This window comes from Hoplias malabaricus, chromosome 9 (genome assembly GCF_029633855.1).
Source record: "Hoplias malabaricus isolate fHopMal1 chromosome 9, fHopMal1.hap1, whole genome shotgun sequence".
Taxonomy (NCBI): domain Eukaryota; kingdom Metazoa; phylum Chordata; class Actinopteri; order Characiformes; family Erythrinidae; genus Hoplias; species Hoplias malabaricus.
The window spans coordinates 25,256,787-25,280,736 of record NC_089808.1 but is presented as its reverse complement, the minus strand read 5'-3'; the positions used below and the strand labels follow the sequence as shown (position 1 = coordinate 25,280,736).

Below are 23,950 nucleotides of genomic sequence, written 5' to 3'. Positions count from 1 at the left end.
TCTTCATTTCTGTATGAAGATGAAAAATAAAATCACCTGCTGCACCTTTAACTTAATGATGCGTGGATTTCTGTTCAAGGGGAACATATGGGAGCAGATACTTCGGATTACGTTCATCCTGGAGATCATCAACACAGTGCCCTTTCTCATCACGGTGAGTCAAATATCCAGTTCCATCCCCCAGATGCCTGCTCCAGGAGCTTTGAACCAGAGTGGCAACTGCCTAGATCTGCTATATTAGCCAACAAACTGGGCTTTTTTGCTGAGAGAAGGTCGCCTGAGGCCAGTTGTCCTCCCTTGGACTCCCACATATGGATTGCTGTGGCATCACCCGGGATTGAGCTGGCACCACTGCACCATGCTGATATTTTTGTTCCTGATGCTAATGTTAAGGGGCTAAGACGTTTGAACTCTGTAGTTTTGGTTTCTGTAAATTAGTCTCTGATTTATAAAAGCGTGCAAAGCAGGGGCATCACTAGACCCAATTTACTGAGTAATAATTCTTTCGTGTTGATTTGTTCTTCATTTCTCCTTCAAAACAGAGTGACCCCCACTTTACAGTTAATTCATATTTAAATATTTAGTGTTCAATGGGCTTTTTACTGACCCTTTGTTCTCCACTCCTTTAGGTTTTCTACTCTCCTCTCCGGAATCTGTTCATCCCTGTGTTTCTGAACTGTTGGCTGGCCAAGCACACACTGGAAAACATGATTGTGAGTGCAGTGAGGGACTGGTCATGTTAATAATATGTGTGGCGATTTTGTATGATACTGTATACCATCACCTGAAATAAATTTGCAATAGTTTTACTTAGTTTAAAACCATAATGTGACATTTATACACAAATAATGCTTTGGAATACGCTCATTTACTCACAACCACTTTTCTGTGTCATTTCAAGAAAAAAAAATAACAATAATGAACCCACACCAGCAGGAGCGGATCATTCTTTATCAATGTTATATATGTAAATATTTGAGAATTTATAAGTAGATTAAAAATATATAAATATTATCCTCTGTTTTTCACCCTCAGAATGATTTTCATCGTGTGATCCAGCGGACTCAGTCGGCGATGTCTAACCAGGTCCTGATCCTCATCTCCACGCTGCTCTGCCTCATATTCACCTTGTGAGTGCTCCTCATGGACTCGTTTAGTCACTCGCTCACTCACATAAACTCTCATACTCACTAATACATAGTCACATACTCACAAACCTTCTCACTCACCCATTCACTTACACACATATTTCCATATTCACCCATTCACTCACCCAAGGATAGGCTTTGTTTCTCTCATACTCGCACACACGTAAAGACTGCTCCACAAGGGGGTGCTGGTGTGTCTGGCATCAGTGACACTTTGTGAGCTGATAAGATTATTGCGAATAATCACACTCAAACAAGTCATTTTCTCCAATCATTTTTCTTCTTATTATAAAACTGCACCTAGTACTAACCATAGTGTAATCATGACTCCACCCACTCCACCAAACTTCAGTGTGGGAGACCTGCTCTGGAACATAATATGGTTCACTTTAAAAAGAGAAGTATAGAAAAAATATAATAAAAGAACATAATAAACATTAATTTTGTTGATTACCTTCTGATACTTCTCAAGGGTAAAAATGACCTACTGCACCTTTAACTGAATTATCCTAATTATCAAACAGAGGCAAAGCAGTTGAACACTGGGAGCTTTGTGTTTGCACAGATCTGACACTACATTTCCTTATACAGCTGCATCCTCTGAGCAAAATTAAGCAATAGAGTTTCCTGTTTGTGAGCGCTGACATCAGACAGATCCGTTTAGTGTCCATTACAGCGTCTCAGATGGCTTCGTATGGACTTTATGTGTCTCTAATGATCCATAATGATGTGCTTGACTCGAATTTCTGTGTTGATTCAGGATTAAGAATCTGAGGCATGACATCAACTTCCTCTAAACGAATTCCTCCCGCTTTTATTGAGAGTTTGATACGACTACAGTGAGGCTATTTCCTAATAAAAACACTGTGTACGTCCAAACATTTATGCACACCCCTTTTATATTGAGTGAATTCCACTGTGTTAAGCTGAACTCACTGTGGAAACATTACCCAAAGACAAGCTTGGGTTGGAGGGGTACAAGGACCCTCAGCGTTGGACTGTGGAGCAGTGGAAGTGCGCCCTCCATCCATTATCTCTAGCTGGAGTGATGCTAATAATAATCCAGCATCAGTACCTGCCATTAAACACTCACAGCAATGTTCAAGCATCAAGGAACAAATGTCCTGTCAGTAATATTTAACTGCTTAGAGTCAGAGCAGGGGGGTCAATAGCTGCGTCCCAGTTGTGCACTTAATTCAGTTTAGTGTTTGAGTGTGTAATGTAGTCAAAAGTGTGAAAGTTACACACTTAAACCCTGTGGATTTTTGAGTACAGTAATAATGGACACTGTCCCACAATCCAATGGTATATGGAAAAGGGAGGAGCTTCTCGTGTCTAGAAAAATATGGCTCTGTCCCAATTAGTGCTCTACTCCCTACATAGTGCAGTTCACAGATTATAAAACTAACACTACTACACTCAGACACTGCACTAAATGTTAGACAGAGTGATGTGAGGCTTATATCAAATATGACATGTTATTATCTGACATACAGTGGACTATCTTAGAACAGAAACTGTTATAACCTACACTGTGCACTACACAGTGTGGAGGGAGATATTTGAGTTTCAGCCTTTGAAAATAGTGTAGTATGTTATTATTTTGTGTACTAACATTCTGAACACACTTTTAAAATGAGTACATAGTATATAGTGTGAATTATTATGGTGTAGTACAAATTATCATTATCGTTACACTGACACCTAGTGGCCTCCTGGATGTATAAGAGATATTCTAGCTGTGTCTGAAATGGTTCCCTACTCAATATTCTCTACATTGCTCACTATATAGTGAACTATTAAAGGGGACTGAATTCAGGGATGAGTTTATATCCTAAAACACTGTGTTTTATGGGTATAATAATAATAATAATGTATTAGGGGGGCACGGTGGCGCAGCAGGTAGTGTCGCAGTCACACAGCTCCAGGGACCTGGAGGTTGTGGGTTTGATTCCTGCTCCGGGGTGACTGTCTGTGAGGAGTTGGTGTGTTCTCCCCGTGTCCGCGTGGGTTTCCTCCGGGTTCTCGGGTTTCCTCCCACAGTCCAAAAACACGTTGCAGGTGGATTGGCGACTCAAAAGTGTCCGTAGGTGTGTGTGAGTGAATGTGTGTGTGTGTGTGTCTGTGTTGCCCTGTGAAGGACTGGCGCCGCCTCCAGGGTGTATTCCCGCCTTGCGCCCAATGATTTCAGGTAGGCTCTGGACCCACCGCGACCCTGAATTGGATAAGCGGTTACAGATAATGAATGAATGAATAATGTATTAATATTACTTTAGCCCCTTTCTCATACACAAAGTCGCTTCATAATTTGGTATATTCAGTATAAAATTCAGTTTCTCCTGTACGCTAGATCGGTTGTATTAAATTACACACTCTCCTGCTCTTTTATCATTTTATGGTGACTGTGTGTCACAATAAAAATCACATTCTCATTTTATTCAACAGAAAAGAACCTAAAAATTAAGCAGTGTGAAAAGTGAAGAGTTTATTGGGCACTGCATTAGTTCTGAGCTCCAGCAGGAAAAAGCTGCAGAAGACTGAGATGGGTTTGTTCTGTTCTTGGGGATAATACTGTGCCCAAAAGTCCGTGTGAGTGTGGGTTTAGACGATTTTTACAGATGGGGTTTTGCCCTGTGGGTTTTGCCATTGGGTCTCAATGTTAGAGATCAGGTACAGAGCCCAGCAATTGTCATTTTTAATACTTCACCATCAGAAAAAAGTATGATAAAGGGAAATAATTGACACCAAATGTACAAAGAGTGTATTTGTGTAGTGTATCTTTAAAGGTACAGCAGTGGTGTTAAAGTCCAGTTGCGCTCCCTAAAGGTTCATTACATTCTCTTCTCCAAAAGGAGAGGGGGATATCTGTGATCTTTCATTATACAACTGTGGAGAATAAAAGAACACAATAAAAGTCCTGGAGATGAAACGGGGCGAATGAAATCAACAAAACTTTAAAATCTCCAGTACTGTTATGTTTCCTCATTAAAGGTACTGTATTTGTTCCAGTGAAGGTAACACCCACCCCCAACCCCCAGTCACGTGGGGGACCCACTCTTAGGTGAGTTGCACTTTAAAGAAAACATTATGAATAAATTAATAATCACTTATTTGCTATTTTCTGGTGATGAAAGTGAGTGATTGCATCTTTAACCCTCCTGTTAATCTCTGAGTGGTCAAGATGCTGCCATTAATGCCAGCGCTAATGTGGATCTTCCTGGTTTTAGAGGCAAAGACACAATTATCTCCTTCATTTCCTCGGTTCTCAGATCCATTAGCATGAGCTCATGAAGCCACACCGGACATCTCCACCCTGCAACCCCAACCCCCCAAAACCACTTAATCATTACCTAAAAATCAATTAAACACACTGAGACCAGACAATAGGATAATATCAACACTGTTTTTCAGCCCAGGCAAAAACTGGAGTCCATCTGTGGCTTTGCATACTTTGTTAGCCCCCTTTTCCCCCAAGTTCTTTTCAGTACTCAGGACCCCCACAGGGCAGGTGTGATATGGTGGTGGATCATTCTCAGTGCTGCAGTGACACTGACATGGTGGTGGTGTGTTAGTGTGTGTTGTGCTGGTGCGAGTGGATCAGACACAGCAGTGCTGCTGGAGTTTTTAAACCCTGTGTCCACTCTCTGTCCACTCTGTGAGACACTCCTCCCTCGTTGGTCCACCTTGTAGATGTAAAGTCAGAGACAGTAGCTCATCTGTCGCTGCACAGTGTGTGTCGGTCGTCCTCTACTCCTTCATCAGTGACACAGGACGCTGTTGGCTGGATATTTTTCGTCGGTGGACTATTCTCAGTCCAGCAGTGAAACAGGGATTTAAAAACTGTGTCTGATCCACTCACACCAGCACAACACACACTAACACACCACCACCACGTCAGTGTCACTGCAGCGCTGAGAATGCTCCACCACCACATCACACCTGCTCTGTGGGGGTCCTGAGCACTGAAGAACGCAGGGAAGAGGGCTAACAAAGTGTGTAGAGCAACCGAGAGTGTACAACAAGTGTAGAATCAAGGAGGTGGCTTAATGTTATTGGGTTTTAAGTTAGATATATTAAAGATACGTGGAAACTTTAAATGTCTCAGTTTAATTCAGAAAGACTACATGAATTTCCATTAGCTTAGTGCTAACATACTACTAGAATCCCATAGAGGCGCTAAACAGAAATGAGCCACATCATAGATGGTTGTTATAATACAGTGTCCAGAGGGTGTAATGTCTTGGGCTCTGTCCACTGCAGCACGTGTGGGGTTCAGCATCTGGAGCGAGCCGGACTACAGCTGACCCTTTTTGACTCCGCCTACTTCTGCATCGTCACTTTCTCCACTGTGGGCTTCGGGGACATTTATCCAAAGATCTGGCCATCCAAACTGCTGGTGGTCATCATGATTTGTGTGGTTCTGCTGGTGCTTCCAGTTCAGGTCAGTTTTTTCTCTGATTCTACAGTGATTCCTCTGCTTTTACATTTTGGAACACTACTGTGTGGATTTGATGGCATTCAACGACATGAAAATTAGTCAGTGCTGATGGTGGATGCATAGCTCTGCCACCAACACATTCCAAATATATCGGATGCAGAGTCTTCGAGCAGAAGCGCAGCATCACGCATGGTGATCTAGGCTCATGTGCAGCCGCTCCAAAGTATTGCATTTCATTCCATTACAGGCTTTTCTCTAGAGACTGTGTATAAAATGTGTGAATCTGCTGTTGCTGTTAAAAAGACTGTACTGAGAACAGTGAGACATGTTGATCAGCGCAATGCACTTTCCAAATAGTCGCTCCAAATGATGTAGTAAATTAAACATCCAGATATGTAGAGATACACATTTTTCTTTGGACAGAGACGGCATGATAAATGTGAGTTGTCATGTCATAGTTTGAGCAGCTGGCGTACCTGTGGATGGAGCGTCAGAAATGTGGAGGCAACTACAGCCGACACAGGGCCGAGACGGAGAGGCATGTGGTGCTGTGCGTCAGTTCTCTCAAAATCGACCTCCTCATGGACTTCCTCAATGAGTTTTATGCCCATCCCAAACTCCAGGTACGAGTCGGACTGGTCCTGTAAAACAAACATATAGAAATTACACAATCATGCATTCATTGTCTGTAATCTCTTATCCAGTTCGGGGTCGCTGTATTTACACCAAACACTGAAATGAAAATACAGTTCATAGGCATGGCTGACACTGATGCTGATTGTGAGGTAGTTGCTGGTGTATAAGGAGGTAGCTTTGGTGTTCCAGGTGATTGCTAATGTGTTGCTAGGTTTTTGCTATGGTAATGTATAAAGGTGCTAGTTGGTTACTAGAAAGTTGATTGGTGGCTGTACTGCAAGGTGGCTACAATGGGATTCCAGGTGGTTGCTATGGTGTTGCTATAAGGTTTTTATAAAAAAACAAAATCAGTGAAGATAAAATGGAATCAATGATTATTCTGCAAGCTTAAAAAAACTTAAAACCCAAAAGTTTTTGACCACATATTAAGTATACTCCTATGTAGTAAAAGATATATGATTATGATTAGGATTATTATGTGGTTATCTATGTCCTGTAGGATTATTATGTGGTTATGCTGTGTCTTGTAGGATTATTACGTGGTTATTCTGTGTCCTGCGGAGATGGGTACTCAGGTTCGGAGGGTTTTACAGATTCCTCTCTGGTCTCAGAGGGTCATTTACCTTCAAGGCTCTGTACTCAAAGACCAGGATCTCTTCAGGGCCAAGTGAGTACTAACAAACTGAGCATGTCCCATTAACTAAGTGTGCTGCCTTGCTCCCTATTTCCTAAATAAGTAGTTATATAATATTTTAAACAAAAGCATACACAATAAACAGAATACTGAGTTCTTGAAGCTAAACAGTGATTAAATCAGTGATCATTTCCACGTCCTGTCCGTATTATTCAAGTCAGTATTGTTCAAACGTGATTATAACTACTAAACCCAAGCTAAAACATTAGCTAGTAGTGATGGGAATTTCGGCTCTTTTTGGGGAGCCGGCTCTTCATAAAGAGCCGGCTCTTTCGGCTCCTAAATGGCTCTTTGTTTTACCACTTATTTCCACTGGTACAGAACAATATTACCTACATTTTACATGACTATAAGGACAAAATATTATTGTTCAATATTAAAAATAATACATAGTGTTGCAATGGCCAATTGTTTTTATGGCTGTCTTGTAATAGCTCACTGATTGCACTCACATTCAATTGTATAAATAACTGGATTTTTATTTAAACACCTTAATAAAAAATCACTTGTAAACTCTGAAATACAGCCAATGGAACCCAAAAGGTAGGTATTACAAAATAGCTTATTAAATTAAATTATCGTCCATGTCTGGGTAATAAAATAAACAAATACTCTGCCGCATTCAACGGTAGTGATTAAAACAACCGCAACTGTCAACAAACATTTAACTGATTTAACATTTTCTTCAACTATTTTTGGAAGGCAGTAGGGCTGCAACTAATTATTATTTTGATAATCGATTAATCTGTCAATTATTTTTTCGATTAATCGATTATTAATCGGATAAAAAGGAAGACAAGCCAAATTTGGTTTCCTGTCTGTTATGAGCATATTCAGGATACCATCAGTGAGAACAGCTGCTTGCTGTGGTGTGCAGATCTTCTTTAAAACATAGTCTGCAATGATGGACTGTTTTTATCTGAGGTGAGAGAAAGTGTAGATATGAACATACACCTTTTTTAAGTTAATAACTACTGATCTAAAGTACAGACAACAATGCAGGCAAATTGAAATTACATAAATGGATATTGGGTGATGCCATGGGCTGAGAATAAAAGGAAATTTCATCTAACACATATGGTCAGATGGTGTTAAGATATTTAAGATTTTAGAGAACTAATGTTGTAATTGTACAACCTACCATTATTAAAAAATACATGAATAATTAACCCAACCGTTACATTAATTTTATATTTATCAATATTTAACAGTGTATGTAATGTAATACACACTTGGCTGTGATACTCAAACACTAACACGCAGTGCCAGTCAGAAAAGACCTTGAAAAAGGCTTTAAATATATTATTTTTAAAAATCCTTGGATTGATTTTTTTAAACTCTGAATGTAATTGCCGCCACATTTAAGGTGGAACGGAAAACTCGCTAAATACAAGAGTGATATAAATTTACTAAAAATGAGACTTGTTTAACTACTCTAGCAGGCTCTAGTGACACTGAGTGAGAGAAAAAAGACTTGTCACTAATGTTAGCTCGACTAAAACTACGGCTTGTTGTGGAACTGCTGGTCGAGCATTGACACATTTAAGGTGGAAGAGAAAACTCGGGGGAAAGCTAAGGCTTGTTCGCTAAACGCGAGTGTAATATCAATTTCCTAAGAAAAACAAATGTTGTTTAACTACTCTAGCAGGCTCTAGTAACATTTTAGTGAGAGAAAAGGTAGAATTGATTTACTATACTTCATCTCTTTCACACACAGCTCCAACAGGCTTCATTTTCAGGTGCCTCATGCAGTGATGTTGTGGTGCTGTGCACATTTTGCACCTAACGCTGTTCCTTAAAGGCGTTAATGTAAAGTGTTCCCATACTTTTGATGACTGGGGTCGTACATTTTTCTCTCTGCTTGTGCTAACATTATCCTCTACTGTGACCGCCTCCGCCATTTTTCAAACCCTTCTTCCAGACTTCTTCACGTGTAGCAACGGGACCCAACTAATCGATTATTAAATTAGTCGCAAACTATTTTAACACTCGATTTTCATCGATTAGTTGTTGCAGCCCTAGAAGGCAGATTGGCATTCAGGAAAACCAAGTGTCTCAGCTTTGATTGTTGTTCTCTGATTGGTTGAATGACAAGCCTTAGACAAAAATGGCTCGGTCTTAGACGGGAACCGGCTCTCATCGTTCACTTACAAGAGCCGGCTCTTTGAACCGGTTCGTTCGCGACCGACACATCACTATTAGCTAGCTGTTTGGCTAATTGGAACATTTATTCATTATCTGTAACCAGTTCAGGGTCGCGGCGTGTCCAGAGCCTACCTGGAATCATTGGGCGCAAGGCGGGAATACACCCTGGAGGGGGCTCCACTCCTTCACAGGGCAACACACACTCCTTTGAGTCACGGACACTTTTGAGTCGCCAATCCTCCTACCAACGTGTGTTTTTGGGAGGAAACCGGAGCAGCCGGAAGAAACCCACGCGGACACGGGGAGAACACACCAACTCCTCACAGACAGTCACCCGGAGCGGGACTCGAACCCACAACCTCCAGGTCCCCGGAGTGATAGAGACACTACCTGCTGTGCCACCGTGCCGCACTAATTGGAACATTTTCCACCAAACTAGCGACATGCTAATGTATAAAATTCCCTTAATATACAGAAATTAAAAAACGACCAAAACAACTGAAATACATACAAATAAAATATAATTTGAACGTGTCAAATGCTGCATTTTTAGTCAGCTCCCGAAATACCGAGACAAAATAAAAGTCTCCTTGTTTATCTGAATATAACTCTCTGTCTTCCTGTTCACTTTAGTGTCTATTATTAATTTGTAAGTTTTAATTTATATAGATACATCTATTTAGAACGTTACATTTATATATTTAATTTCACTGCACATACCTGGGGAGAAATGTGATAAATAAATGAATAAACAAACAAGTAAACAAAAAAATCTCAGTGTTACAGATTAAAGCTGCCCTCTTCAGGCTGAATCAAGCATTGCACAACTATCAGTGGAATTATTTTTGCTCTCTTTTCCCAGGCTGGACAATGCCGAGGCGTGTTTTATTCTGAGCAACCGCTGTGAAGTGGACCGTACGGCAGCAGTATGTAAAGTGTGACTACAATGGTTAACTGTGGAGACACTTGTGGACATTTCTCTCCAGTGGTGGTGAAAGAATCCAGGCGTCTCCATGTCTACACCACAAACATACATTTTATTCCATCTCCACCTCTAACTTTATATGGTGTGATGACGATGATGATGATGATAACATCTCGACTTTTCATCGTCTCCTGCACGTCCCCCTCCACTAGGAGTGGGTTTAAATACCACCCCCTTCTCCAAACTACGGTCAGACACCAGCCGTGTGTCCCCCACTGTCTACTGTCATTACTTTCTGTGAGGAGCTTGTATAGTGTTGTTTATTTACTGCATTGTGAAGACAGGTGATGGAAAAGAATCTCCGCAGACACGATTAAAGGTGTAAATACATCTTTATTTACAGAAACAGTGTGTTATGGGTTCTTAAGGATCCCGTGAGAGAGGTGTTTGGTTCAGCGCGCTGTTCTCTCTCCCTCGCTCTTGGCTAGCACTCCAATATATATGATTCTTTACCTTTCCAAATATAGGAATATGGAATTTGGTTTACATTTGCACATTCAAGGGACTGAGGGAGAGGAAAAAGTCTAGTTTCCTATCCTTACTGACAGCTTATCCTAAACATTTCCCTCTTTGGAGCATAGACACAGAACAGTGGACATCTCTTAATGCTGCACTTAAGGCCATATGTTTAAATATATGTCAATAGGAGGACGTTTGGTGCCATTCACCACCACTGTCCACTGTCCCCTGTCCCCCACTGTCTACTGTCCTCACTTTCTGTGAGGGGCTTTTAGAGGAGGACATCTAGTTCAATTCACCTCCACTGTCCACTGTCGCCCACTGTCTACTGTCCTCACTTTCTGTGAGGGGCTTTTAGAGGAGGACATCTAGTTCAATTCACCTCCACTGTCCACTGTCGCCCACTGTCTACTGTCCTCACTTTCTGTGAGGGGCTTTTAGAGGAGGACGTCTAGTTCCATACACTTCCACTGTCCACTGTCCCCCACTGTCTACTGTCCTCACTTTCTGTGAGGGGATTTTAGAGGAGGACATCTGGTTCCATTCACCTCCACTGTCCACTGTTGCCCACTGTCTACTGTCCTCACTTTTGTGAGGAGCTTTCAGAGGAGGACGTCTGGTTCCATTCACCTCCACTGTCCTCACTTTCTGTGAGGGGCTTTTAAAGAAGGACGTCTAGTTCAATTCACCACCACTGTCCACTGTCCCCCACCGTCTACTGTCCTCACTTTCTGTGAGGAAATTTTAGAGGAGGGCAACTGGTTCCATTCACCACCACTGTCCACTGCCCCCTGTCCCTCACAGTCTACTGTCCTCACTTTCTGTGAGGGGATTTTAGAGGAGGACGTCTGGTTCCATTCACCTCCACTGTTCATTTTATAACTGCATGTTTCTGTATTTCACATCAAATCCCAATTAGCACACTACTTACAGGCTAATGGCATTGTAAATATTTTTTGTGTGTGTTTCAGGATCATCAGACCATTCTCCGTGCCTGGGCAGTGAAGGACTTTGCACCAAAATGTCCCCTTTACGTCCAAATCCTCAAACCAGAGAATAAGTTCCATGTGAAATTTGCAGGTAGTGGTTAAACCGCTTTCATTGTTTCTTTCATAGTGCATCCCCTACAATAAAGTATTGAACTGCTTTGTAGTCCATGAATGAATTAATTTATGCTTCATAGAGTGAGTCTCCTCCTTGGGGGCAGCCATGTATCATATGTGTTTACAACAGAAGGCCACCAGGTGTCAGTATATAGTCTGTTTTTTAATATTTAGTGGAAACCTTAAGTGTGTCCTCCTTTAAATGAAGGGGTTTAGATATTCTCTAACACAAATGTGTATCACAGATGTTCATGACCATGTGCTATTGTTCTTGCTCTTCCCTCAGATCAAGTGGTTTGTGAAGAGGAGTTTAAATACGCCCTGCTGGCCCTAAACTGCATTTGTCCGGCCACCTCCACACTCATCACCCTCTTAGTGCACACCTCCCAGGGCTTGTAGGTACCACCCAGGGGAACTCCATTAGTTTTAGATATGAGCAGAGTCACTGAGAATGGTTTGACTTGTCCGAGTAGTGGACAGTGGTGGTGAATGGAACCAGACATCTGCCTCTAAAAACTCTTTACAGAAAGTTACTTTATGACATGGTTATGAATTTTCCACTATTCTCCATCATCACAATTTTTCCACATAAAGCTCTTTAGAAGGGTGGAGGTCACTGGGAAAGATATAAGATGCTGGATGTGTGCTAGAGAACTGGAGATGTCTGGTTCCCTTCACCACCACTGTAAAGAAACCAGAACACATATGTTTCTTTATCCAGAGACACTTCACATCAATCCATGTGATTGACTGTGGGATGGTACTGTAGCCTCTTTCTGTAGGTCCTCTACTGGTGTAGTTTGTTATTTCTCCAGGTGTAACTCATTCGCCATCAAACACACACACAAAATATCAGAGACATATCACACTGTTCACAGAGGGCACCAATCATAATCCAGTGTTCAGTTGGGACACCGCAGAAAGATCCAAAACATATGTAATGTGTTTTTTTCTGTGTGTGAAATGACAGTGTTTTGATGCTGTGTGCGTGTGTGTGTTTCTCAGGGAAGGTCAGCAGTCTCCGGAGCAGTGGCACAGGATTTACGGCCGATGTTCAGGGAACGAGGTTTATAACATTGTCCTGAAAGACAGCATGTTTTTCAGGGAGTACGAAGGCAAGAGCTTCACCTACGCCTCATTCCACGCTCAGAAAAAGTGAGTAACTTTATGTTTTTTGTTTTTTAATATATTTTTGTACATAATTTCAACCCCATGTCTGACCCTTAGCGTGGCCTTTCTTTAAACATGCACCAGTAGAAATGCTCAAAACTGACAGTGCATTCATTCATTCATTCATTGTCTGTAACCCTTATCCAGTTCAGGGCGGCGGTGGGTCTGGAGCCTACCCGGAATCACTGGGTGCAAGGCAGGAACACACCCTGGAGAGGGTGCCAGTCCTTCACAGGGCGACACACACTCACACATCCACTCACACCTACGAACACTTCTGAGTCTCCAATCCACCTACCAATATGTGTTTATGGAGACTGTCACAGACAGTCACCCGGAGGAAACCCACGCGGACGCAGGGAGAACACACCACACTCCTCACAGACAGTCACCCGGAGGAAACCCATGCAGACACAGGGAGAACACACCACACTCCTCACAGTCACCCGGAGGAAACCCACGCGGACACAGGGAGAACACACCACACTCCTCACAGACAGTCACCCGGAGGAAACCCATGCAGACACAGGGAGAACACACCACACTCCTTACAGACAGTCACCCGGAGGAAACCCACGCAGACACAGGGAGAACACACCACTCTCCTCACAGACAGTCACCCGGAGTGGGACTTGAAACCACAACCTCCAGGATCCTGGAGCTGTGACAGAGACACTGCTGACACTGTTAAAGTTACAAACATATCACCTGTAATGTCAACATTTTGGAGATATACTTGTAACACAGCGCTGCGTTTGATCTCGTATGTCTATCCTTACCCTGCTTTTTTGGCCTTTCTACATCCGCACAGTGTAGAAAAATATAAATGTGTGTTCTATAGAGTAAGAATGAGGTAGCTTCTTATAATTTTAACACATTATTATAACTTACTATGATGCTGTATTTCTTGAAGGGAAATTAAAATGAGGATCACTTTATTGGCCTCTGTTTCCCACATTTAACTCAATCCAAGCAGTGAAACACACACTTACACACACACTAATGAACACCAGGGGGCAATAAGCAGTACCCGGAGCGGTGGGCAGCCCTAGCTATGGCGGGGAACAGTTGGGGGGTTAGGTGCCTTGCTCAAGGGCACTTCAGTCTCGACCTGCCGGCATACCTGGTGTCTGATCATTCTGACTTACTATGATTTAGGAAAAATGCATAATTATAATTTTCCTCGTAAGTATGACATAGGACTATGTAAGTTATATTGGATACATTAAAGTCTTTATTTAGGATAATTAGCAGATACTAAGTCCAAATTATAAGAAGCTTTCTCATTATTATGACCTTCTGTCTTTATTTAAATATAATGTTCACTTCCGAAGAAATAGACACGGATATAGATCCAGAGAACTGTAAACACAAAACAGATAACTGTTTAGCATTAAAGTAGCTCTGTGAGAATAGGATTCACTGTTGGGTGTGTGTGTTAATTCTGAGTAAACAGAAATCAGACACTGAGTGACTCATGTAGACTTTTGAGTTTCCCATTGACAGTGTTTGTTAACGAAGGAACTGTCGGCTAAATCTGATTTTCTGAGTTGTGTCTGATGACTGTGTGAATAAAAACAAACTCGCTGTGAGACATCGTTCTCCTGTCCCGCAGGTACGGCATCTGTCTCATTGGCATGTGCCGCGGAGACAGTAAAACCATCCTCCTCAATCCTGGACGCCACTTCACCATGGGCTCCTCTGACATGTGCTTCTACATCAGCGTCACCAAGGAGGAAAACTCCAGCTTCCCCAGTCAGGAGCGCTGCAGGAACACGCCCCACACTCGGATACTGGTCAACGAAATCGTTGCTAACATGGGTCAGACACACTCATCCTCACCCCTCACACTGAACATCATCCTCACCCCTCACCGTCACCACTCATCCTCACCTTCACCACTTACATTCACCCCTCCTCCTCCTCACCTTCACCACTCTTCATCCTCACCCTTAACCTAACTCTCACCCCTCACCCCTAACCTTTATTCACACTCTCACCCAGAACCTAGCGCTCAGGGTCCGGAAACCTTACAACAATTAGTGGTTCTGTTTCTGATAAAGTGGCCAGTGAGTGTCAGTAGAGGGGGGGGGTGTTTCTGATAAAGTGGCCAGTGAGTGTCAGTAGAAGGGGGGTGTTTCTGATAAAGTGGCCAGTGAGTGTCAGTAGAAGGGGGGTGTTTCTGATAAAGTGGCCAGTGAGTGTCAGTAGAAGGGGGGTGTTTCTGATAAAGTGGCCAGTGAGTGTCAGTAGAAGGGGGGTGTTTCTGATAAAGTGGCCAGTGAGTGTCAGTAGAAGGGGGGTGTTTCTGATAAAGTGGCCAGTGAGTGTAAGTAGGGGGGTGTTTCTGATAAAGTGGTCTGTGTTATTGTTTTTTTTTTTTGCAGGAACTGTGGTCTTGGACCTACAAAACACCAGTGAGACACCAAGCCGAAGCTCTACCCTCTCGGTTCCGGCAGAAACTCTGAAGTCCAGCAAGAGACCCAGCATCAGCACTGTCCTGGAGCTCCCGGCGTCCCCTCTGCTGCAGGCCGGGGAGAGTGACCTGTCTGAGGACGAAACTGGGGCATTGTGGGAGGAACAGGCCAGCGATGGGTAATGGTGGTAGGGTGGGATGATGTTTGTGTTAAAAGTGAGGTCAGTCCATTTTATCTCCAGTGTCTGTTCTTCATCTTATAACTGCTGTTATACTGACCCCTAGTGGCAAGTCACTCATATCACAGAACACTGGTTCTCTCTCTTTTTTGCCAGGTATATCATGGGCTATCCTCCTAATTTACCCTACATTGGAAGCTCACAGACTCTCTGTCATTTGCTGAAAGAGAAAATGCCAAATTGCTGCCTCGAACTGAACAAGGTAGAAATGTTGGAGATGATGAACATGAATGTGGACAATGGACCCGAGAAAATGCATAAATTACAGTTCATTACTGATCCTCATGTTTTGTTCTGATGTTTGTTTACAAAGGGCTGCTCGCACCAACATTGTGAGGATGCGAAGGCGTACAATTTCTGCAACAAACCCGTCATCGTATCCGCAGAGACGGCAGGAAACGGACTCTACAACTTCATCCTGCCGCTAAGAGCCTCGTACCGACCCAGACACGAGCTCAACCCCATCATCCTGCTGCTGGACAACCCGTAAAACACCTCCATCCTCAGTTTTATCACACCTCATTCCCATTTTCTCCGCAGTTGTGTCTGAGGCCTGGCTTTTTAGACATAATATTTGCAACTTTTGTCTTCTAGTCCCGATGAAAATTTCCTGGAGACTATCTGCTGGTTCCCGATGGTCTACTACATGGTCGGATCTATCGACAGGTTTGGGAGTATTTTCTGACACCAGTGATATTGACAAGCCAGTGTCCTGAATCTGAATAGAGTTGTGTGTAAAATCTCAGCATCCCTGGTCACATGATATGGTTGTGTTGATTTTCTGAGTGAAAATAACAGGACACATCCTCCACAGACAACAAACTTCCGCTCATTTTAACACTCGACTAGTGTTTATTTACTGAATTCGGATGTGTAGCCTGATGACGGGAAATGAACAGTGTGTGTAGCTGATGGACACTGAGCACTAAGTGTGATTTCTCAGGCTGTGAAAGTGCAGTATAACTGTAGCTGCGTCTCAATTCAGGGGCTGCATCCTTTGAAGGCCGACAAATGTGTCCTTCTTTTCCCGAAAAACGACTATCCATCCCTGTGTCCAAAATGGCTCCCTATATTATGCACTATTATAGGGAACTGAGTTCAGGAGAATAGTGAATGATTTCAGACACTACCCTTATACAGGTCTTCACCAAACAAAGCAGTGGATTATGGGTAATCCACAAACCAATCATCTCTGTCTCTGGAGTCCGCCTGACAACAACCACCCAATCAGCTTATTGTATCTGTGTCTGAGCAGCCAGTGCTTTCTTACAAAATTATGCAGAGACACTGATCACAGACCACAGCCCTGGACTGACCACACCAGCCTGCAGTGTGGCCAAAAGTGTGTGGACACCACTCAAATCCCCAAAGTCAGACCAGGTCACAGATGTTCTGGGGATGAGTCTGGGGATAAAGGGTTAGCTCTTGTAGGAGACGATGAAACACACTGTGCTTTCTGTTCTCCAGAGTCGAATGTAGCTCAGTGAACAGCGAGAGGATCTTCGGTGTCTGGAGAAGACGTTTGGTCACTGCAAAATATCAGGCGGGAAATTCCAATAAACACACCTCTTAACAAGTTGTATCTTAATTTTTCACATTGTGTTCAGTGTGTAACCGTCTTTGAACCGAGCAAATACACAGATTCTGTACTAAACCTTGTGGGGGACCCACTCCATAGAGCATAACCTAGTGCACTGCACCTTAAAGTTTTTTCCTGTGGATGATGTGCTCATTTAAATCAACACTAGGTCATATTTTTACCTTAAAATTACAGCTTCAAAGTCATTGTGATGCTCCACTGAGCTGTAACAGGGAGAATAGAGACTCTGTCTATACTACTCTTGGCTCACCACTTAAGAAAGTACACTATGTAACTTTTGGAAGAGGGTAGGAACCCACCCCTCTCCCTCCCCCTTTGTTTTCTTAGGACAGTGCTGTAAAAATGAATTACATTCTGCCAGTGTAGTGGGAGACCAAGAGCAAAAATACAAATCCTACCTAGTGTTGCTTTAATGGCACGTAAACTGTTGCCCTTGACTGCAGAACTAACCCATGTTTTGTGTTCAGTCTGGACGACCTGCTGCGCTGTGGGGTCTCCTTCGCGGTGAACATGGTGGTGGTGGACAAGGAGAGCACTATGAGCGCCAAGGAGGAATACATGGCAGACGCCAAAACCATCGTCAACGTCCAGACCCTCTTCAGGTCAATGACCCTCCCCCAGAACAACACACACACATTAAAGGAACGGTCTGGCGATGGTTGTTGGTCCACATTGTAGATTGTAACAAAGTATGCAGAGCAACAGATGGACTACTGTAGAGTGTAGAAACAAGGAGGGGGCTTTAATGTTATGGCTGATCAGTGTGTTTTGCTTTAAACGATTTCTATCTCACTCTTTTTCTCTGACTCTACCCTCTCGCTGTTTTTCTTTCTATCTCTCTCTGTTTCTGTCTCTAACCTCTGTCTTTCTACCTCTCTCACTCTCTCCAGGTTATTCTCAGGTCTCAGTATCATCACTGAACTCACTCATCCGGCGAATATGCGCTTCATGCAGTTCAGGGCTAAGGACCGTTATTCTCAGGCTCTCTCTTACCTGGAGAAGGTGAGCACACCACAGAGAACATCTCCAGGTCTCGTTTCATGTGACACATCATAATGACTACTGTGGTGGGCTGATTATTCCTGTTGTATTCATTAGATGAAATGCTGTGGACAGTGCCATATGTAAATGCATGTCATCTTAGAGTTTATATACAAACGTGACAAAAAAGGACACCTGAGAGAAAGACCCCACCAGTCATGTTTTTTCTTCTTTCTTTCTGGAGCAGAAAGAGAAGAAGAAGGGTTCAAATCTGGCTTTCATGTTTCGTTTGCCATTTGCAGCTGGCCGAGTGTTTAGTGTTGGGATGCTGGACACTCTTCTCTACCAGGTAAACTGGCCTAGCAACAATATCCTAACAAACACTAACTAGCAACCATTCGCTCAGTAATCACTAGGCTAGCAAACATTAACCTAGCAACCTGTAGTCCACCAACTACTAGCACAAAAATCACTTCAGCAATCACTAGCCTAACATTTACTAACCTAGCAAACACTAACTCACCAAATACTAGCCCGACAACCACAACCACTAGCTCACCCACTCAACAACCACAACCTTAGCCAATCCTAACCTAGAAAACACTAGCCTTACAATCACTAAACAAGCAAACACTAACAGCTTAATAGGTACTCTCCTAGCAACTAGCTTCTAACATTGATTATGTTGTTTTCCAGTCTTTTGTGAAGGACTACGTGATCACCATCACCAGACTGCTGCTGGGCCTGGACACCACGCCGGGATCGGGCTTCCTGTGTGCTGTAAGCTTTCCCTGCCTGAAATATGCTTACAGATCACTGATTTTTGACAAGTGTGATAAATACAGGCTCATATCATAGTATTGTTCTTAGTTCTGGTTCTTTATGAAATGTCTGTGACCTGCTTTGGTCCAAATCCCATGAACCCCACAGCAGTGTTCTCCCCCTGTCTAAACAGCCCTGTTCAGAACGCCCGCTTTCAGCACCTGTTCCTTTAAATGATAATGAGCCGCTCACTGTTCACCCCGACTCAGTAAGGGGCAAGGAGCAGAAGCTCTGGTTTTTGGCCGTTTTTACTTTCTTTCTTCTCAGTTTTTACTCATTACTCTTATTTCTCCGTGCTTGTGGTGTCTGTTTTGCTGCGTTTAACCTCGTCTTTGAGCTCTCACATAAATGTGGGTCCAGCGCTGTGATTGGACAGACTCAGATGAGGGGGCGGGGCCATTCTAAAGTCTCTGCACTTGAGATCAGAAGCAGAGCAGGATCAGTAAAGGAGCTGTAAAGGAGCTGGTTTCCCTGTTTTATAAAGGGTGTCTACAAACCTTTGTATCCTGTGTATTTCAGGCTGACGTTAGCATAAACCTAGCAACCAGTAGTCCACCAACTACTAGAACAAAAACCACTTTAGCAATCACTAGCCTAACAATCACTAACCTAGCAAATCATGTGCGTTTCAGATGCAGATCACAGAGGAGGAGCTGTGGATGCAAACGTACGGACGACTTTACCAAAAACTCTGCTCCTCTGTGGGAGATATTCCCATCGGCATCTACAGAACCGAGACCCAGATACCAGAACCTCTGCAGGTTATTAACACACCGCTCAGCCAGAACATTAAAACCACCCTGTTGCGCCCACAAAGAACTTTGTAGTTCTAAAATTACAGGCTGTAGTCGTTGTTGTCCTGCATACCCTAACCCCCTTTTCCCTTTTTCTTCAATGGCCATGCTGTGTCTGATCAGCTTGTACCAGCACAACACACAGTAACACACCACCAACACTTTTTTCATTTTTTCCTTGTCACACTGAATTCTACCTGAAACTGTTGCACCGTTTGTCTCCCTTGTGTCCCTCAGCCATCTCAGTCTGAGCTGTCAGTAAATGTGGACGACGTGGAGGAGGTGAAGACAGAGCCTCTGAGGAGGCGGAGCCTACAGTGGGCTCGGCGTTTCAGTCGGAGCCGAGTCGCGAGACCCGACCGACGCCAGGGACCCCTCCGTCGCTCAGAAAGGCAGGAGATGGCTGAACTAGTCAAGAAACGCATGAAGAACCTCGGCCTCTCCACGAAAGGCTTTGGTGAGCTGCTAGTGAGCAACGCTGAGAACCATGGAAAGATAAAGTCCCGCTCCTCTGAGCTTCTTCTAGGGGTGTTTTCAGACTCGTCGGCTGTGGGACGATTTAAATTAACCTTGGTGCGATTGCTGTGTTAGAATAAGTGTGAACTCTCCCTTTCTAACTCAGGTGCACAGCAAAGTGACGCAGGAGGGTCTCGGTCCATTTATAAATTAACTCTGGTGTGCTTTGTGAAGTATGAACGCAATGAGAACCAAAGGCGTCTAAAGGAATCAAACATAGGGAGCCTAACAAGTCAGCTGTTTTGATTCCTTTGGCCATTTCGCTACTTCTCAGTGTGTTTTCAGTTTGTAGATTACCTCCAGGTAAACACACACAACCTTGACAAGTGCATTAAAGCCAGTTGACGACTGGCTCCTGCATGTGTCACACGTCACTTAATTATTTACATGCTTTGGTTGATTGTAAAAGTGTCAGTGTGAACTCAAACCAAATCGGGACGTAAATGTAACACCGTCCGGACCAAGGGAACCGAACTACAAGCGTGAACACACCCTAAGAGAAGGTTCTCAGGAGTGTTTGATATAGAACAGCAGCTAAAACACCACACAGTTAAAACCCATTAGATTTGATTGTAACAGCACATGTTCTCAGAGCTTATTAATCTAGAACAGCATCAATTCACAACAGAAACAGCACAGGTTCTGGCATTTAGTGATCTGTAAGATGAGATGGAACAACATACAGAACCCACAAGCTTTGGATTACTGATCTAGAACATCAGATACAACACCACACATACAACCAGTGGTGATTGCTCTAAGACTGCAAGGGAAGCTCAGCTTCCCCTAAAATGTCAAAAAATAAGTGATCAAATATATACTGTTGTGTGTACATGTCATTGAATAAATATGCACTACAACGCGCTCAACTTTTGTTCGGAATCAGCTTCTTATCACTGGTAAATACGCAGCTTTCCTCTCAATCATTCCCGCAGATTCACAGTGATTTAAACAGTGAGGACGCTGAGCGTCCACAGAGTTCAATAGATAAGCAGCGAAGTGCAGGGAAACGAGACGAGTGATTGGATAAAGTCTGGGCTTTGTCCCGCCCATCGGACACTCAGCGTCTCTGGGCAGTGGGCTGGCCTCGGCTGGCCCGGACGCTCAGCTTCTGCATGATGATTGGATGATCTGTTTGAGGCTGAATCCCTTTTTGATTGACAGCGAAATGAGCGAATCAGCGACCCTTAGGTGTAAAGATCCGAGGGAGCGTTACATTTTCATTCTGTTCTGCGCTGAACCAAACTTTCTTAATCCTTTTAGCGGCATTTTGTTCTTTGTTAAAATCGACTAGCGACAAATCGAGCTTCTATTTCTGGTGTGGTTTTTGTAGCTGCTTGTGTTTGGAGACTGACTTCTATCACTCTTTCTGACTTCTATCGCAGTTTCTGTCCAGCGGGTGCTGCTGAGCCCCTCCACCGTCACAAAGCACTCACAGACGGACACACTTCACATGGGCCAAGGCCGTTTAAGCAGCCTAGCTCCGCTGGCCATTGAGAGGACACTAGTCAAGTCCCTGGAAAAGACGCGCTGTTGGTACGACAGGGTCACAGATCATTTTCTTTAAAAGGAACGGAGGGTAGAAATAAACCGACACATTTTATGATGTAGGCCGAAATTGAGCTTCCCCTCCTTGAAAGACCAGCATCCGCCACTGCATACAACCCATGAGCTTCAGTTAAAACAGCATGACTTTAAGGCTTAATGATATGGAGCATCAGATAAAACAGTGACAGAGAGAACAGCAGTGTGACTAACTGACCCCTTCCTCTTGATTTCAGACGACATGAATGACAGTCAGGGCAGTCACTCATACGTCTTAATCAACCCCCCACCGGACACCAGGCTGGAGCTCCACGACATTGTGTAAGTATCAAAAAATAGCCCAGACGTCATGGTATTCCACAATTTTGAGGAAAGGACCCATTTTGTTGACCTTAGGGACATTTGCCAGATGACCACATGCTGGAAAAGTAACTTAAAAATTTATTTCAGTAATAATTCTCATTAGAAATAATCTCATTTAACATCCTGTGTTTCAAATAAGGACATAAAATGTGACCTCTGTTATGCTTCATGCAAAATTTCTTTTAACCTGACTAATAAAGGACACTAGGCTTTTGCTCAGAGCCAAAAAATGTAGACAAAGCTTTTTCACATTGATTCATTTTCTTCATGTACTTTATCTCGATCATGGCTGTACTTGGTCCAGAGAGTACCCAGGTAGTCCCCTCGCCACACACAGACTAATAGGAGCTATTAGGGTCACACTGAGCCCTGACCACGGTGTTACGTCTCCGCAAATGACGGCGCGGTTTATTCAGTAGTGTCCGTCTCTGCGCCCAGGCATTGGGATCCACAGACCACAGCAGCGCCCCCTGTTGGACCCACCAACACTACCTCCATCACCACCCAAGCTTTCTTAGGACAGCGTCTCTCATCCATGAGGTGGTCCAAACTTAAAAGGCTTTTGTATTCCAGATACATCATTCGTGAGGACCCCTTCTTGTTCATGTCGAAGGACGCGGACAGCAGGAAGAGCAGTGTGGGAAACACCTCATGGACGGGGGACATGCAGCAGACGGACCATTAAATCTGACCCATTTTAATTCTCAATTCCTACACCACTGACTTGACTAACCACAGATAATAAGAGTAACAAGCTGGCTGAGATGTGATCTCATAGCCAGAACATATGGAGAACAGGTTATTAAGGACAAACCTATGTGGATGTGGTTTGGGATTTTCTATTGAAGCATGGTCCCTACAGTAATGGACTCTACTGTCTGATTGGTCCCTGGTCGGTTTTCCACTCCCACAGACTAAAAAAAAAGAACACACTTCCAGGACCATGGGCAGATTTACCTGATGGAGAAACAGAAAAGCACAGTAGAGTCGAGGAGGGACCATGCAATGGAAAAGCTCCATGTGAAACCAACAGTGGTCAAATCACATCCCAAACTACATCCACCAGCCTGTGCCGCCACCATGAAAATCTGAGAATGGTTTGAGGTGTTCAGAAAAGATATTGGTCACAATTCAACTGCTCAAATGTGCCTTACCACAAATGTTTACTTACATACTTCAGTAACCTTGTTGATGCATGCATTGGTGTGTAACACTAGGTTTTAGATTCAAAGAACTGCATGGATCTGGTTTGTAACTTATGCATGGTCAGACACAAGTCTCCACAAGGTGGCACCATTTTTAAAAACTGCATCACAACAGCCTGCTATTTAGTGCTTTTTGTCAACGACTGTGTTTTCAGGTGATTAAAAAAAATTACACAGAATGCATATAAATTAATAAATTTATAACTAACCAAATATATCAATTTATAAATAAATAAATATAAATATTTATTTAAAAATTTCTTGTGGTGCTGCTGGAGTTTTTAAACCCTGTGTCCAATTACTGTCCACTCTGTGAGACACTCCTCCCTCGTGGTCCACCTTGTACATGTAAAGTCAGAGACAGTAGCTCATCTGTTGCTGCACAGTGTGTGTCGGTCGTCGTCTAGTCCTTCATCGGTGACACAGGACGCTGTCGGCTGGATGTTGTTGGTCGATGGACTATTCAGTCCAGCAGTGACACTGAGGAGTTTAAAAACTCAAGCAGCACCGCTATTCTCATCACATCTGCTCTGTGGGGGTCCCAATTGCTGAAGAACCAGGGGAAAGGGGGTAACAAAGTATGTAGAGCAACAGATGGACTCCAGTGTTACCACAAAGGTAACCTCCTCAGGAGTGATGTAAATAAATAAATAAATAAAAAACACAAACAAAACAAGTTTTCACAAATCTA

At 43.3% G+C, this 23,950-nt stretch overlaps 1 protein-coding gene across 1 annotated transcript in view; it reads left to right on the top strand.

The window, feature by feature from the left end:
• kcnt2a (potassium channel, subfamily T, member 2a) overlaps window positions 1-23,867 on the top strand; it is a 29,841-nt gene extending 5,974 nt beyond the window's left edge. Inside the window, exons 7-29 of the mRNA XM_066680727.1 lie at window positions 80-154; window positions 630-713; window positions 1,036-1,130; window positions 5,409-5,589; window positions 6,045-6,209; window positions 6,753-6,889; window positions 9,924-9,987; window positions 11,477-11,585; window positions 11,895-12,003; window positions 12,614-12,763; window positions 14,394-14,599; window positions 15,166-15,373; window positions 15,530-15,635; window positions 15,747-15,919; window positions 16,028-16,099; window positions 17,501-17,635; window positions 17,924-18,035; window positions 18,262-18,363; window positions 18,711-18,794; window positions 19,469-19,597; window positions 19,868-20,087; window positions 21,928-22,012; window positions 22,628-23,867. Of these exons, the coding sequence (XP_066536824.1) occupies window positions 80-154; window positions 630-713; window positions 1,036-1,130; window positions 5,409-5,589; window positions 6,045-6,209; window positions 6,753-6,889; window positions 9,924-9,987; window positions 11,477-11,585; window positions 11,895-12,003; window positions 12,614-12,763; window positions 14,394-14,599; window positions 15,166-15,373; window positions 15,530-15,635; window positions 15,747-15,919; window positions 16,028-16,099; window positions 17,501-17,635; window positions 17,924-18,035; window positions 18,262-18,363; window positions 18,711-18,794; window positions 19,469-19,597; window positions 19,868-20,087; window positions 21,928-22,012; window positions 22,628-22,739 (2,913 nt within the window). The 3' untranslated portion in view covers window positions 22,740-23,867. The remainder of the gene's footprint in view (window positions 1-79; window positions 155-629; window positions 714-1,035; window positions 1,131-5,408; window positions 5,590-6,044; window positions 6,210-6,752; window positions 6,890-9,923; window positions 9,988-11,476; window positions 11,586-11,894; window positions 12,004-12,613; window positions 12,764-14,393; window positions 14,600-15,165; window positions 15,374-15,529; window positions 15,636-15,746; window positions 15,920-16,027; window positions 16,100-17,500; window positions 17,636-17,923; window positions 18,036-18,261; window positions 18,364-18,710; window positions 18,795-19,468; window positions 19,598-19,867; window positions 20,088-21,927; window positions 22,013-22,627) is intronic.
• Window positions 23,868-23,950: the final 83 nt, after the last annotated feature.